Here is a 13357-nt window from a genome sequence, read left to right as displayed (position 1 = left end):
AGACAGGGTTTCTTTGTGTAACAGCCCTGGCTGTCATGGAACCCTCTGTGTAGACCAGGCTGGCTTTGAGCTCAGAAAGATCCACCTGCCTCTGGGATCCAAGCGCTGGGATTAAAGACATGTGTTACTACCACCTGGCTTGGGAGTGGATAATTTTAATCAAATTACAGGTAATGCTACATAATGAGTGATATAAATCAAATTCCCATTTTTTTTTCAAATTCCCATTTTATTTTGACCAGCATCACTTTGATAAAAACATAGAGGTGGGTAAATTTATATAGTATCTAAGTAGAACATTGGTAAATAAGTTTGAATTTCATGTTTTTATCTTCTCTTTTAGGTCTAACATATTGAGTATAACCTAAGTAGATTCATTTAAAGATTATTATGAAACACTTGTTTTGTAATAAATTAACCCCACATCTACATTGCTTAAACTATAAAATTAGATAATTAAACTTTTGGGCTAGTAAGATGTCTCAGTGTGTAAAAGTGCTTACTACACAAGCCTTACAATCTGAGTTCAATTTCTGAAACCATGTAAAGGTGGAAGAAGAGAATTGACGGAAAAGTTGCCCTTTGACCTCTACATGCGTGTCACAGCTTCTCTCGGTTGCCTCTTTAAACTCGTGCACATTTCTTTCACAAACCATTTCCAGAAGCCTAAGAACCACATGGTCAGATTTAGCAAGAGCCCCAGTACTTTGTACTAATTTTATGTATTAGTTACTTTTCTTGCTACTGTAACAAAATACCTGTCAAATCAATTTAAGAAGAGAGGATTTGGCTAAGAGCTTGAAGGTTAAGTCTATCATGGGAAGGTGCCTGGCCACATTGTATCTACATAAGGAAGAGGGTGGGGCTGGCTTTATTCATTTGTGGATGTTGTTACCCACATTCAGGGCGGGTCTTCCTACTTTATTTTAATTTCTTTGGAAATGCCTTTATTGTAACATCATGACTTTTTTTTCTCCTAAGATATTCAGAATTCTGATAAGTTGACATTCAAGAGAAACCATTACAGTACCATAGCTGTTAAGGTCTGAATGTGTCTCCCTCAAATTCATATATTAAAATTTAATCATTAATGTCATTGTATTAAGAGGAGGGTCCTTGAAGAGCTGATGAAGTCTTGAGTAAAGAAGAGCTCAAGAATGGGATAAAAGGAACTTGATAAGATGTTTTAATCTCCTTATCTATATTAAAGCAGCAGACAACACGGCAAGAAGGTTGCATCTTGGTCAAGGACACACATCAGTCTTGGAGATAACTCACATTTGATTCCCAGAATCCACTTCAGGTGGCACTCCAGATTCAACCCTCTCACATGTGCATATCCATATACAGACCAACACGCATAAACATAACTAAAAATAAAGTAAATCTGTTTAGAAAAGGGCTCCCCCTTGGAAGCAGAAAGTAGCTCTTACTAGATATCATCCATGGTGGTGCCTTAATTTTATTTAGACTTCCTCCAGAACTATGAAATTTTTTTTACAACCTTTCAGATCTATGGTATTCTGATGTAACAGTAGGGCTAGGATTAGATAATAGCTAAATTTGTAGTTTGTTGGGACTTTATGATGGTTTTAATAGGATATGACAGTTGTATTTCAAATGCTGCCTTATCCCTATGTTTTTAAAGCCACATTAGAATTTCATTTTCCCTTCTCTAGAATATATAATTAAGTTTTATAATATATTAGAGCCTCAGCTTCCAGAAATATATTATATCTACATCTGTTTCAATGCAAGGAGTCCATACCCATAGAGCCATAGGTCGAGAAGGCACCTTAGTAGTAATTTGGTAATGACTCTTTCCAGGACAATAATTCTTTGACATCGCTAAAGGATGTATCTCTATTAGATACTTATGACATTCTACAGAATATATAATAAATTAACAAGTTTTTTCAAGTAAAAGAGTATGATTTTTTTGCATGTCTATGTTTGTTCATTTACATGTATATGTAACAACAATGGTTAAAGAAAGAAAGTCATGTATGAGGGAGAGGAGCACAGAAGTAGGATGTGAAGGGGTTAATAATTTGATCATATTTTAATTAAAAATTTAAAAAGGGATTTGAACTGAAGTACCCAATGTTAGTGAACAATACTGCTCCTAGAACATATCAGTGAGTAAGTGAAAATATCCATGCCTACCTAAACTAGACAGTAAAACCATATTACGGATGATGTCACATACTTTGGATGCAAAACATATATAAATAAATTTTAAACTGAAGAGATATTGGCAGTTGATGACGGCTGGGGAATGGGAAGTCACTTTTATTTAGAGGTATGACTTTTACCAAAGAAAAAGCAAACGAACCCTCCCAGAGCTATTTCGGAAAAAAAATTATCCACTCAAAAATAAATAAAAAGAACTAGCCAATAAGAAACTAGAGCTAATAGGTCAAACAGTGATTTAATTAATACATTTTCTGTGTGAGTATTTCAGTTCTGGACAGCTGGGAATGAGCAAATGGCCTTGTATTAAAAAAAAAAACAAACCTTGCATGCTTATGAAGTCAGATGGCCAGATGCCTAAAGCCTTAATATTTCTTACTAAAATTATCCATTCTTCACTCCTCCCCTCTTCTTTCTTTATCAGCATCTTAATGCTACAAACTGTGTTCTGGGCCCTGGTCTTGAAAGTCTGAAAATGATAGACACAAACTTAAGACAAATGGTAAAAGGCTACTGAGGAGCTTCCTCACAGAGGACAAGAAGCTGTGAAGAGGAAACTGAGAGGCTGAGCTCCTTTTCTTAATTTCATTTATTTTTAAGAGTATGTTTTATTTGTTACCTATTTTGGTATTTACAGCTTTAGGACAGTACTTGACATAAACAGATTATTTTAGAAATAATTTTTATTGAATCTTAATTAAATTAAGCTAAGCTGGGCAGTGGTGGCGCACGCCTTTAATCCCAGCACTCGGGAGGCAGAGGCAGGCGGATCTCTGTGAGTTCGAGGCCAGCCTGGTCTACAAGAGCTAGTTCCAGGACAGGCTCCAAAGCTACAGAGAAACCCTGTCTCGAAAAACCAAAAACGAAATAAAAAATTAAGTAGAACTAAAAAAACATGTTTTAGGAATTGTCCATCTCTGGACTCAAATATTTGCTGTACCACCTACCAACAATGTAATCTGAGCAAGTTGTGTTTGTTCCCTTTGTCATCAGCTTTCCAGTTGCTGTAATAAACACTTGAGAGAGTCAACTTACAAAGATAAAGGATTTATTTTGACTTGAATTTTGGGGATTTTAGTTCATAATCAAAAGGTCCTGTTGTTTTTGGGTGAGACAGCACATCATGGTAGAGAATGCATGTCAGAACAAACTAGAACTCACTACAATCTTTATACAAAAAGAGAACAAGAGAGAAAGAGGCTGGGGCTCCACTGTTCCATTTAAGGCAGGCTTCTCGGACTGGAAATATCCCACAATAGCCTACTTCTTAAAGTTTCTGCTACCTCCCAGTAGTGCCAAGCTATAGACCAACTCTTTAACACATGGCTCATCGTATTGGGTAAGGTCTTTCTTTTCAGCAAGGAGATGATAATACTAACATATAGACCCTTTTTAAATGCCTGGCGCACGCCTTTAATCCCAGCACTTGGGAGGCAGAGGCAGGCGGATCTCTGTGAGTTCGAGACCAGCCTGGTCTAGAAGAGCTAGTTCCAGGACAGGTTCCAAAACCACAGAGAAACCCTGTCTCGAAAAACAAACAAACAACAAACAACAAAACAAAACAAAAAAACCAAAAAACAAAAACAAATAAAGGTTTGAAAGTCGTTCTCATTTTCTATCTCTTGCCTCCCTCCCAAGGCTCTTGCTAGTGTCTGGCCACTCTAATTGTTACTCTGTGGTTAAATGAAGAAGGTTCTCTGTGTTTTACCAGCTGTATTTATAGTTTCTGACTCTACAGCAAATAACTTTTCTAGTTTTATATTTGTGTGGACAGATTTAGCCTATTCCCAAGAACTGTTTTGGCAAAACTGTCTTAAAATCTCCTCAGAATGTGCATATCTAGAGCCATTGGCACTCTCTCACATGATGTGGTCTTGGGTCAGCACCCTGGCCATTCTTTTTAGCATTGATTTGTGACATCTGTTTACAATGTGTTTAAAAAAAAGTTTTCAATGATTATATTTACCTTTGTTGACGATCCTTAAAAATACAAACCATTGGGCCTATGTATTCTCCTTGTACATTCAATTCAGTTTTAATCCTTTGGTTTCAATTTTTCATTTGTTTATCCATTCAATATCTTTAATGTCTGTAGTAAGCTAGGCAGATGCCTTTAAAAACAATAATCGTCCTCTTTGACTATAGTTTTTTTCTTTTCAAGAAGGTCATTTAGTTTGCACTTTTTGAGATTGAATCCTTTTTTTGTATAATTTTTTATAATGCCTTTGAGATTCATCTAAATGGAATATATCAACATCAAGTTTGTTCCTTTTTATAGCTGGTATTATTCTACTGTATTGACATATTACAGTTTGTTTAATTACTTGCCATATTTGTGAGCTTTTTGTTTCTCCAGGGTTTGGTGGCTATGAATAAAGGTATTGTACATATTCATGTACATTTATATTTTTCATGAGCATAAATGATATTTAATTATAATTGCCAATTTGACCTCTAGAACAGATTGTGTGATGGGCACATTGCAGACTATCTTGACTGAATTGACTGAGATGAGAAGACTCATCCATAAGGGTAGCACCTTGCTTTAGATTGGAAGTCTGCTGTATAAATAGACAAAATACGCTGAACACAAGGTTCATCATTCTCTGCTTCCTGATTGTGTATGTGATGTGACTAGCTGCTCCAAGCTCTTGCCACATGATGGATTGTACCTTTGAACTACAAGTAAAAACAAACTTTTCTTCCCGTATGTTCCTTTTGTCACAGCAGTAGGAAAAGAAAATAAGTCAGCACATGCTTTTATTTCGCTCAGAAGAGTGAGAGCTCATCTGAATAACAGTGACTACATTTTATATTATTATTAAAGTTTTATATAAGAGATTCTGTTTCTCTCTATTCTTTCCAGTATTCAATATTGTCAGTATTTTTCATTATATATATTCTAATAGGTAGTGATATACTAGTTTTTGTGATTTTAATTTTCTCAATGGATGATAACATTGGATATTTTTCTTGTGCTTATTTGCCCTTCATGTATACTATTTAGTGTCTGTTCAAGACTCTTACCTAGTTTATTTGATTTTTTCTTTAAGTTAAAGTTGAAAATTCTGTATGTATTTTGGGTATATGTTCTTCATCAGATATATGATTTGCAAACATTTTCACCCACTATGCAACTTGTCTTTTCATTTACTTAAAAAACATCTTTTTGGGGGCTGGGCATATGGCTCAGAGTTTGATAGCTTGGCTACTCTTCTAGAGGACCTGGCTTTGATTCCCAGAACCCACATGGTGACTAGCAAGTGTAGTAGAAGGGAGCAGCCGGCTGTGTTCCCGGCGTCCGGCTGCTTAACCCCCGAAATAACCACATGGAAATCGTATTAATTAAATTACTGCCTGGCCTATTAGTTTTAACCTCTTATTGGCTAACTCTTACATATTCATTTAACCCATCTCCATTAATGTGTATTGCCACTTGACTGTGACTTACCGGCATAAGTCTAACCAGCGTCCATCTTGGAGAGGAGAGTCATGGCGTCTGCCACACTGTCTTCTTCCTCCAAGCATCCAGTCCTGCCTTCCCCGCCTATCTTAAGTTCTGCCCTATAAAAGGCCTAGGCAGATTCTTTATTTGACCAATGAAAGCAGCACATAGAAAGAAGACCTTCCTACACCAAGCAAGCAAGCATCTGTAACTTCAGTTCCAGTACCCTCTTCTGGCCTCTGTGGTACCAGGCATATTAGTGGTACGCATACATACATGCAGGCAAAACATACATGAATATAAAAAATTAAATAAAGCAATCATTTTCCAGCATGAGATACTGTGTTTTGATACTATAATGAAGTACCCTAGATAGGTTATTTTGTAAAAAAAGGAAAATCAGTTTACAGTTCTGGAGATTCAAGGGCATGTCAGCTCAGCTCTGGTAAGGATCCTATGGTGGTGATAGGAATTTCTATAAGAGAGAGGGTTTACATCTTCAAACAGGAAGCCAGAAGTATTTTGTTCCCACAATCCTTTCTGAGGGCACACCTCCAACTAACCTAAGTATCTCCTTCTATGCCTATCACTTAAGTGTTTCCCCCTTGTCACATGGAGGACGAGTGTCTCAACACATGTCCTTGAGAAACAAACCATATCCAAACTATAGTACAGAGCGAAATAATTTTCATTGTGATGAAGTCTAATGTATATAAAAAACAATTTATTATGTGGTATGGGTACCATACAGCTCAGTGGTACAACGCTTGCTTAGCATGTGCAATGCCTTAGATCCAATTCTGAGGGAGAGGAGGAAAAAGAGAGAGGGAAAGAGAGAGATAAAGGAGAGATAAAGACAGACAGAGAAAGAGATAGAGATAGAGAGACAAAGAAAAAAAGAATGCTTTTGGTGTCTGGTTTAAGAACATTTAAAAAGGTTTATTTTATTAAATTATGTGTATGTGTTTGCTTGCATGAATTATGTGTACCATGTATGTGCAAGTACCTGTGAAGTCTAGAAGACAATGTTGGATGCTGTGGAGCTGGATTCACAGGTGTTTGCATTAGCTGGAGAGTCACTGGAAGTGAGCAAAAGAGTGACATAAATTTGTTGGAGTGAATCCTCAAGTTTAAAGTGATAAATAGCTTATCCAGATGTGAGAAGATTGTGGTTAAACCAGCATGACAAGTGAAGGTAGTGAAAGTGGCTATATTTTCAATACATATTGAAGTTGGAGCTACCATGTCCTTCCTTCCTCCCTCCCTCCTTCATTCCTTCCCTCCTTTTCTCCCTCTTTCCTTCTACCTTTGTGTGTGTGTGCGCATGTGCACACGTGTGTGTTACTGGAATTGAACCTAAGACCCTGCAAATGCTAGGAAATTATTCTACATTGTCACTGAGAGATAGGTGTAGCACAAATAACAAAACCCAGAGTTAGGGGTTAAAGCTGAAGACCAGAGAAATAGTGCAGTAAGCCACTAGAGAGACCTTTTAACTCTGCTAATGCTCAGACTGAAGGAACAATCTTCAGACTGACTAGACTGTACTGTGTTTCCATCAAAACTCAGACTACACACTCCATTGAGTTTCTGTCTCTTCCCCTTTATATTCCTCTCTCTATCCAGCCATTTTGCTCCTGTTTCCACCTCCCCATGCTGGGATTCAAGATGTAAATATGGCATGTCCTGAACTCCTTCACAGGACCTGATTATCTTGTCTAAACTTTTTACATTTTAATTTTATGTCATTATTTAAATCATGGTTGGCTAGCTTTGTGGTTTACCTTATCCACCCTGTTTTTAAGTAGGTCAAGAAGAGGAGGGAGGGAGAGGAAGAGGGAAGGGGGGGCTAAGTCACTTTGGGCAAGAGGTTTATTAGCCTCAATGACATGCACACAAAGAAGCACAGCTCTCTTCTTAAAGAGAATAAAAGATAATTTATTCTGGAGCCATTTTGAGTGATCATGGTCTGTTAACACAGATAAAGGTTACCCCAAATTTTATGTGTCAAGAGATAAATCTCAAAAGATAATAAATCAAAATATTTTGAAGACAAAACCAAGACAAAACAAAAACAAACAGCCTTTAAAGTTCCAATCTTGAACAAAATTCAAAATGCCTTTCGAGATTTGAATGAAACAAACAAACCAAACCTAACTAAGTTTCTAGACCAAAGCAAATGAATGAACTAAATACCTTAAACCAAGAGCTTTGAAAGTAGACTCAAAAGGCATATGTCTTATTAGGATCCTTAATTTACTAGCTCAGAATAAACAAGTAGATTGTTAACCAAAGCAAGAGAGGTCCAAGGGCCGCAGGAGGAAATAACACCAAGAAGCCTGTACTCAATAGTTTTTGGCAGATTACTGACTCTCATTCAGGTCATTCCTTTGGTGAAAAATGGATCATTTTCAGAGTTCCACATTGTGTCATCAGACACTTTTGAAATACTAAACACAGTTTTCATCTTAAAGGGAATACGAGATAGTTTATTCTGGAGCCATTGTGAATAATCATGACTTAGGTTATTCCAAATTCCATGTTTCAATGTGGAAGTGGTTTTATGAAGTTTTATAGTTTTGCAGACCAAAGAAAGTCATCTATCATGACATGTTTAAATTACATTGGTGGGGACATCAGAAAGGTGGTTGCAGCAAGATGGAGGAATCTTTCTTAGACCTCAAATGATATCTGATGACATTCTTAGCTTTTGGGTTTGTGAATGCTATTGGTCTGCCTAGTTAATAGATTTCAAAGGTTTCCTTCCTTCCTTCCTTCCTTCCTTCCTTCCTTCCTTCCTTCCTTCCTTCCTTCCTTCCTTCCTTCCTTCCTTCCTTCCTTTTTTAATCTATTAGCCACAGGGTGTTAGTTCTACCACTCTCCATGTGGGCAAGGAATGGGTACTGATGGTCTTGAAGGTAGCCCAAGATAAGGTGGTTAGTTAGCCTCTGCACTTGCAGCATTCCGAACTCTCAACATCAGTGCGGTTTCAAGCAGCCAGTCTTTGCAGACACAGCTTCTTTCCAGAAATTCTCCTTCACAACCCTAACTTCATGGCCAAAGTCCGAAGTCTGAAGTTAAGCCTCAGTGCCTCACTAACACTACCCCAACTCCCCAGAAGGCAAGGTTTGTTTTGTTTTGTTGTTTTGTTTTTAGGGTTCCTTAGGAGGATGGGCAGGAAGGTGCTACACTACAGGGGAGTAAGTAAAGTTACCTTTGTATTACGAAGTTTGGTTGAAAGACTATTTGCTCTGCGGTTTGGGCTGGGAGAAAGGTGCTTGGAAAAGTCCAGCGTATGCTTTTAGAAAAATGTTCATATGGAGACTTTCATAAAAGAGTGGGTGGGCCTAGTTAATATGTGATCGGTGAATTGTGACACGTGTCATTTGTAGGACTTGTGAGATGTGGTAATGATCTGGCTGCCTCTGTGTAGGGCCTCACTAGCTGGAAGTCATGCTTCTCTGCTTATGTGGTGCTCTCATTTCCAATGTTTTAGTCTATAAATTGTTTAAAATATTCCTTGAAAAAGGTAAAGATCTTATGGTCAAATACATTTAGGAAGTGGTATGTATTGTATTTTGCTATAACAGAGTGTTAATATACACAAGCTCAATGAACATTGATATTTTAAAGGCATAGGAGAAAAAAAAGTGTAGTTTTAACATGATTTCCTAAACCTCCTTTTATTTGAGGATTCCTGTTTATCTCTCAAGCTATGAACACAAAGATGTGTTTCTCCCTCACTCATTATCTGTATCATACTTAAGTGATATGTCTTATCAGTCATAAATTAGCATGGTTAAATATTTAATGCATTTTTTTTCTACAGAGATGGAAAGGGAATAAAGTACAAATATACATGGAGTGGAAGTCACCAAAAGGGTTTTTAAACAATGGAGAATTTTGTAGAGAACTTTTGCTTTGTTATAAGTTATAAAATTAAAGTAATAGACTCTTTGCTTATTGTGATGATCTGCCTAACCTTAACCCTGCTAAATAATCACTATTGACAGTTTGGGGAAAATTTTCACAAATATATTTATATCATGAAAGTGAAGTTTGCTTGTGTGTGCATGTACACATGTATTCATTTTTTAATTTTATTCATTTTTATTGTTTTGGTTTTTGAGAGAGGGTCTTGTATAACCAATCTGTCCATGAGCCCCTGATCTTCCTTGCTCTACACTCCAAGTTCTGGAAATCCAGATGTGCATCACAATACCAAGTCCTATTTATTTATTTATTTATTTATTTATTTATTTATTTATTTAGAAATGCTTTATGAAGCATGGTTAATAAAAACTAAGAGAGAGAAATTGGGATTCAACCTAAAGATACAAAAAGCAAAACAGCCAGCCACTGGCTCTTACTTCAACTTCAGTCAAAAAATGGCAATCCTGCCTTCAGGAATCTCAGGAGACTGTGTCTGAGAGCTGTCGGTCGTCTCCCTCCCCCTATTTTATATTCCTCTCTAGGGCTGGGATTAAAGGTGTGGACCGCTGGGATTAAAGGCATGCACCACCCGATTTCTTTGGCAACTAGTGTGGCTCTTGGGATTAAAGGTGCATGTCAATCATTGTGGGTACTGGGATTAAAGGTGTGTGTTACCAAAACCTGGTCTGTAACATTGACCAGTGGAATTGTTTTACTCTCTGATCTTCAAGCAGTCTTTATTTATTAAAATACAGTTGAAATGCCACTACATCTTTAAAAATACTTGTTTTTATTTTATGTGTGTGAGTATTTTCTCTGTATGTATGCAAGTGCACTGAGTTCATGGCTGGTGCCTGTGGCGGTGGAAGGAGGGATGGGATGCTCTGAACTGCGGACACAGATGCTTGTAAGCTGCCATGTGGACCCTGGGAATCCAATCAGGTCCTCACAAGAACAGCAAGTGCTCTCAACCCCTGAGCCATTTCTTCAGTCCACTCTCTTAATTTTGACACATAATGAGATTCTACTGTGCATACTAGTCCACAGCTTATTTTTACATTTAATAATACATTGTAGCTAGATTTCCATTTTAACACTTCAAAGTTCCCTCTGATTGTATTTATCATCATTTCAAATGATTTTGTAATTCAGAGTAAAATAATTTATTTCACTGTGACTCCAAATAGCAAAAATTTAGTCTATTTTCCATTCTTTGTGTGAATAAATAGGAATTTACTTAGATTTTTATTTCTTTGAAAATGTTTTTAAGAATGATTTTCAGTCCACAACACCAGAGAGTCTAGGAAGCAAAGAGGACCTTAAGAGAGACATACATGGATTTACATAGGAAGGAAAAAAAAAACAAGATCTCCTGAGTAATTTGGGAGCGTGGTGGTCATGGGAGAGGATAGAAAGAGGGAGGGAAGGAATGGAGGGGAGTGGAAAAATATATAGCTCAATAAAAAGAATGATTTTTAAATGTCAGTTTTTCAAGACAGGGTTTCTCTGTAGTTTTTGGTGCCTGTCCTGGAACTAGCTCTTGTAGACCAGGCTGGCCTCGAACTCACGGAGATCCGCTTGCCTCTGCCTCCCAAGTGCTGGATTAAAGGCGTGCGCCACCACCACCCGGCTAAATGTCAGATTTCTTTAGAAATTTTGATAGATATTATTAAATTGTCATCTAAAAAGGAAGTGCCAATTTAAATACAGGAAATCTTTTCTGTTATCTAACAACCAGGGTTTCTTTTCTACATTTTCTGAAACCTAGAGTAAGAAAGTTTTATACTGATTGCTTATATTGTTGTTTCAGAACAATGAGATGGTGGAGCTACAGAGAATACGAATGAAAGATGAAATTCGAGAATATAAATTCCGGGAGACCAGACTCCTTCAGGACTATACAGAACTGGAAGAAGAAAATATTACATTGCAAAAACTGGTGTCCACATTAAAACAGAACCAGGTGAGGATTAAGAAGATTTTTTTCAAAAGTTATACCATAGATAGATCTACATTTTCTAATAAATGAAGTTTATTCTTCCCTTTCTTTCAAAATGTTTATTTTTATGTGTGTGTATGAGCACATACAGGAGTGCAGGTGCTTGCAGGAGCCACAGACTCTGAATCTCCCTGGAACCTGAGTTAGAGGTACTTGTGAGACCCTTGATGTGGGTGCTGGAATCAGGTGCTGAAGACAGTTGAAATCAGGTCCTCTGGAAGAGCAGAGCATGCTCTTTGACTGCTGAGCCATCTTTTTAGCCCTATACTTTGTTTCTTAAGAAAGAATTTGTCATGTTTTCTATACTCCTTTAATTTGTATGCTGGAATTTCTCTGTCTTACTATGTCAGCTAAAACGTATAAGAAAAAATGTAAGTAGTATAGTTTGCAATGCAGTTTTATCAAGTAAGCAAAATTTTAATTTATTTTAACTTAGTCATCATTTGTTTTAGTAGTAAGTCAAATATAATAAATTATAATAAATTTAACTTAGCAACTTCCTATTGCTGCTGGTGTACTACCTTATTTTATACAGATAACACCCTTAAGATCTTTCTATAAAACTTGTCTGTCTTCCTCCCCTTTTTCTGTTCCCCCCCTTCTCTTCTCTTCTTTTCCCTTCCCTTCCCTTCCTTTTCCTTTCCTTCTCTTTCCTTTCCTTCCTCTATCTTCTCTTCCCTTTCCTTTTTTCCTTCCTTCCCCAATGTCCCTTCCTTTACCCAATTTCTTCTTTTTCCCTTTCCTTCCTTTCTATCTTCCCTTCTTTCCTAACTGACCCTCTCTGTCCCTCCCCATTTCTCCCATCTGTTTTCATCTCTCCTCTCTTCTCTTTCCTTCCTTTTTTCTTCCCCTTTCTTTCATCTCTCCTCCTCCCCTTTGTCTCTCTGTCTGTCTCTTCTTTCATTGTAAATGCTTGATTTCTTTTTCAGCTGTAACCTTATTATAAAAGCCCCTTATAATTTACATTTTCTTCCTATAATAAAGCTTAGATGATGTTTTAGTTCCTTTTTATTGCTGCAATAAAACACCATGACAAAAACAACTTAGGGAAGAAAGGGTCTATTTTGGTTTAGCAAGCAAGAAAGATATGGTGACAGGAACAAGAAGTGGGATGGTCATATTACATTTGCTCCTGGAAAGTAGAGAGTGATCAGGTAATGGAGCTGGGCTATAAGTCCTCAAGGCATATCCCGCAGTTACCAACTTCCACCAGCAAGACTCTACCTCCTAAAATTTCCACAGCCTTTCTAAACAGCACCACTGGTGTGAGTCATGTATTCAAACATGTGAGCCTATAGGGGACATTTCACATTCAAACCACAACATTCTGATTCTGGCTACCCCACCCGCCCCAGGCTAATGGACATTACTTAGTGCAAAATGTATTTAGTCTAACTGAATCCTACAGCTTCATGTCTGCCATCTGGGGCTTGTGATGAAAGTGACTGTACCCCATTCCTCTAGCTCTGTCTTCTGGTATATATAGACTCTGTCTTAGGTAGGCTTCATACCATACCTACAGCTTTCCTTGGCAGATGGTTCATGATTCTGGTATCTCCAATATTTTAAATCTCCACTACAATTTAGGGTTCACCCTCACAGCTTCACTCTACGGTTTCTCAGGACCTTCTTTCAGGAACTTTATCCATGCCACATGCTGGTTGGTCCCTAAGGTCTTTGAAACTGTGCAAGACAACTTCATGATCTTTTAAATATTACACCTCTCGTGCCTGCAAAACCAGTACCACATGGTACTAGCAGACACTAGTAAGTTCTACTGACACCTT

General features: G+C 37.4%; 1 protein-coding gene across 5 annotated transcripts in view; it reads left to right on the top strand.

Moving 5' to 3' along the window:
• The window catches only part of Bicd1 (BICD cargo adaptor 1), a 168744-nt gene that overhangs the window by 77913 nt on the left and 77474 nt on the right, over positions 1-13357 (top strand). For all 5 annotated transcript variants that reach the window (XM_057764168.1, XM_057764157.1, XM_057764129.1 and 2 more), the window contains exon 3: positions 11382-11534. In XM_057764168.1, the coding sequence (XP_057620151.1) occupies positions 11382-11534 (153 nt within the window). The remainder of the gene's footprint in view (positions 1-11381; positions 11535-13357) is intronic.

The sequence above is a fragment of the Chionomys nivalis genome, chromosome 1 (assembly GCF_950005125.1).
Source record: "Chionomys nivalis chromosome 1, mChiNiv1.1, whole genome shotgun sequence".
NCBI lineage: Eukaryota > Metazoa > Chordata > Mammalia > Rodentia > Cricetidae > Chionomys > Chionomys nivalis.
Note: the sequence above shows the minus strand (reverse complement) of the source record. Positions and strands in the feature narration are given on the sequence as shown.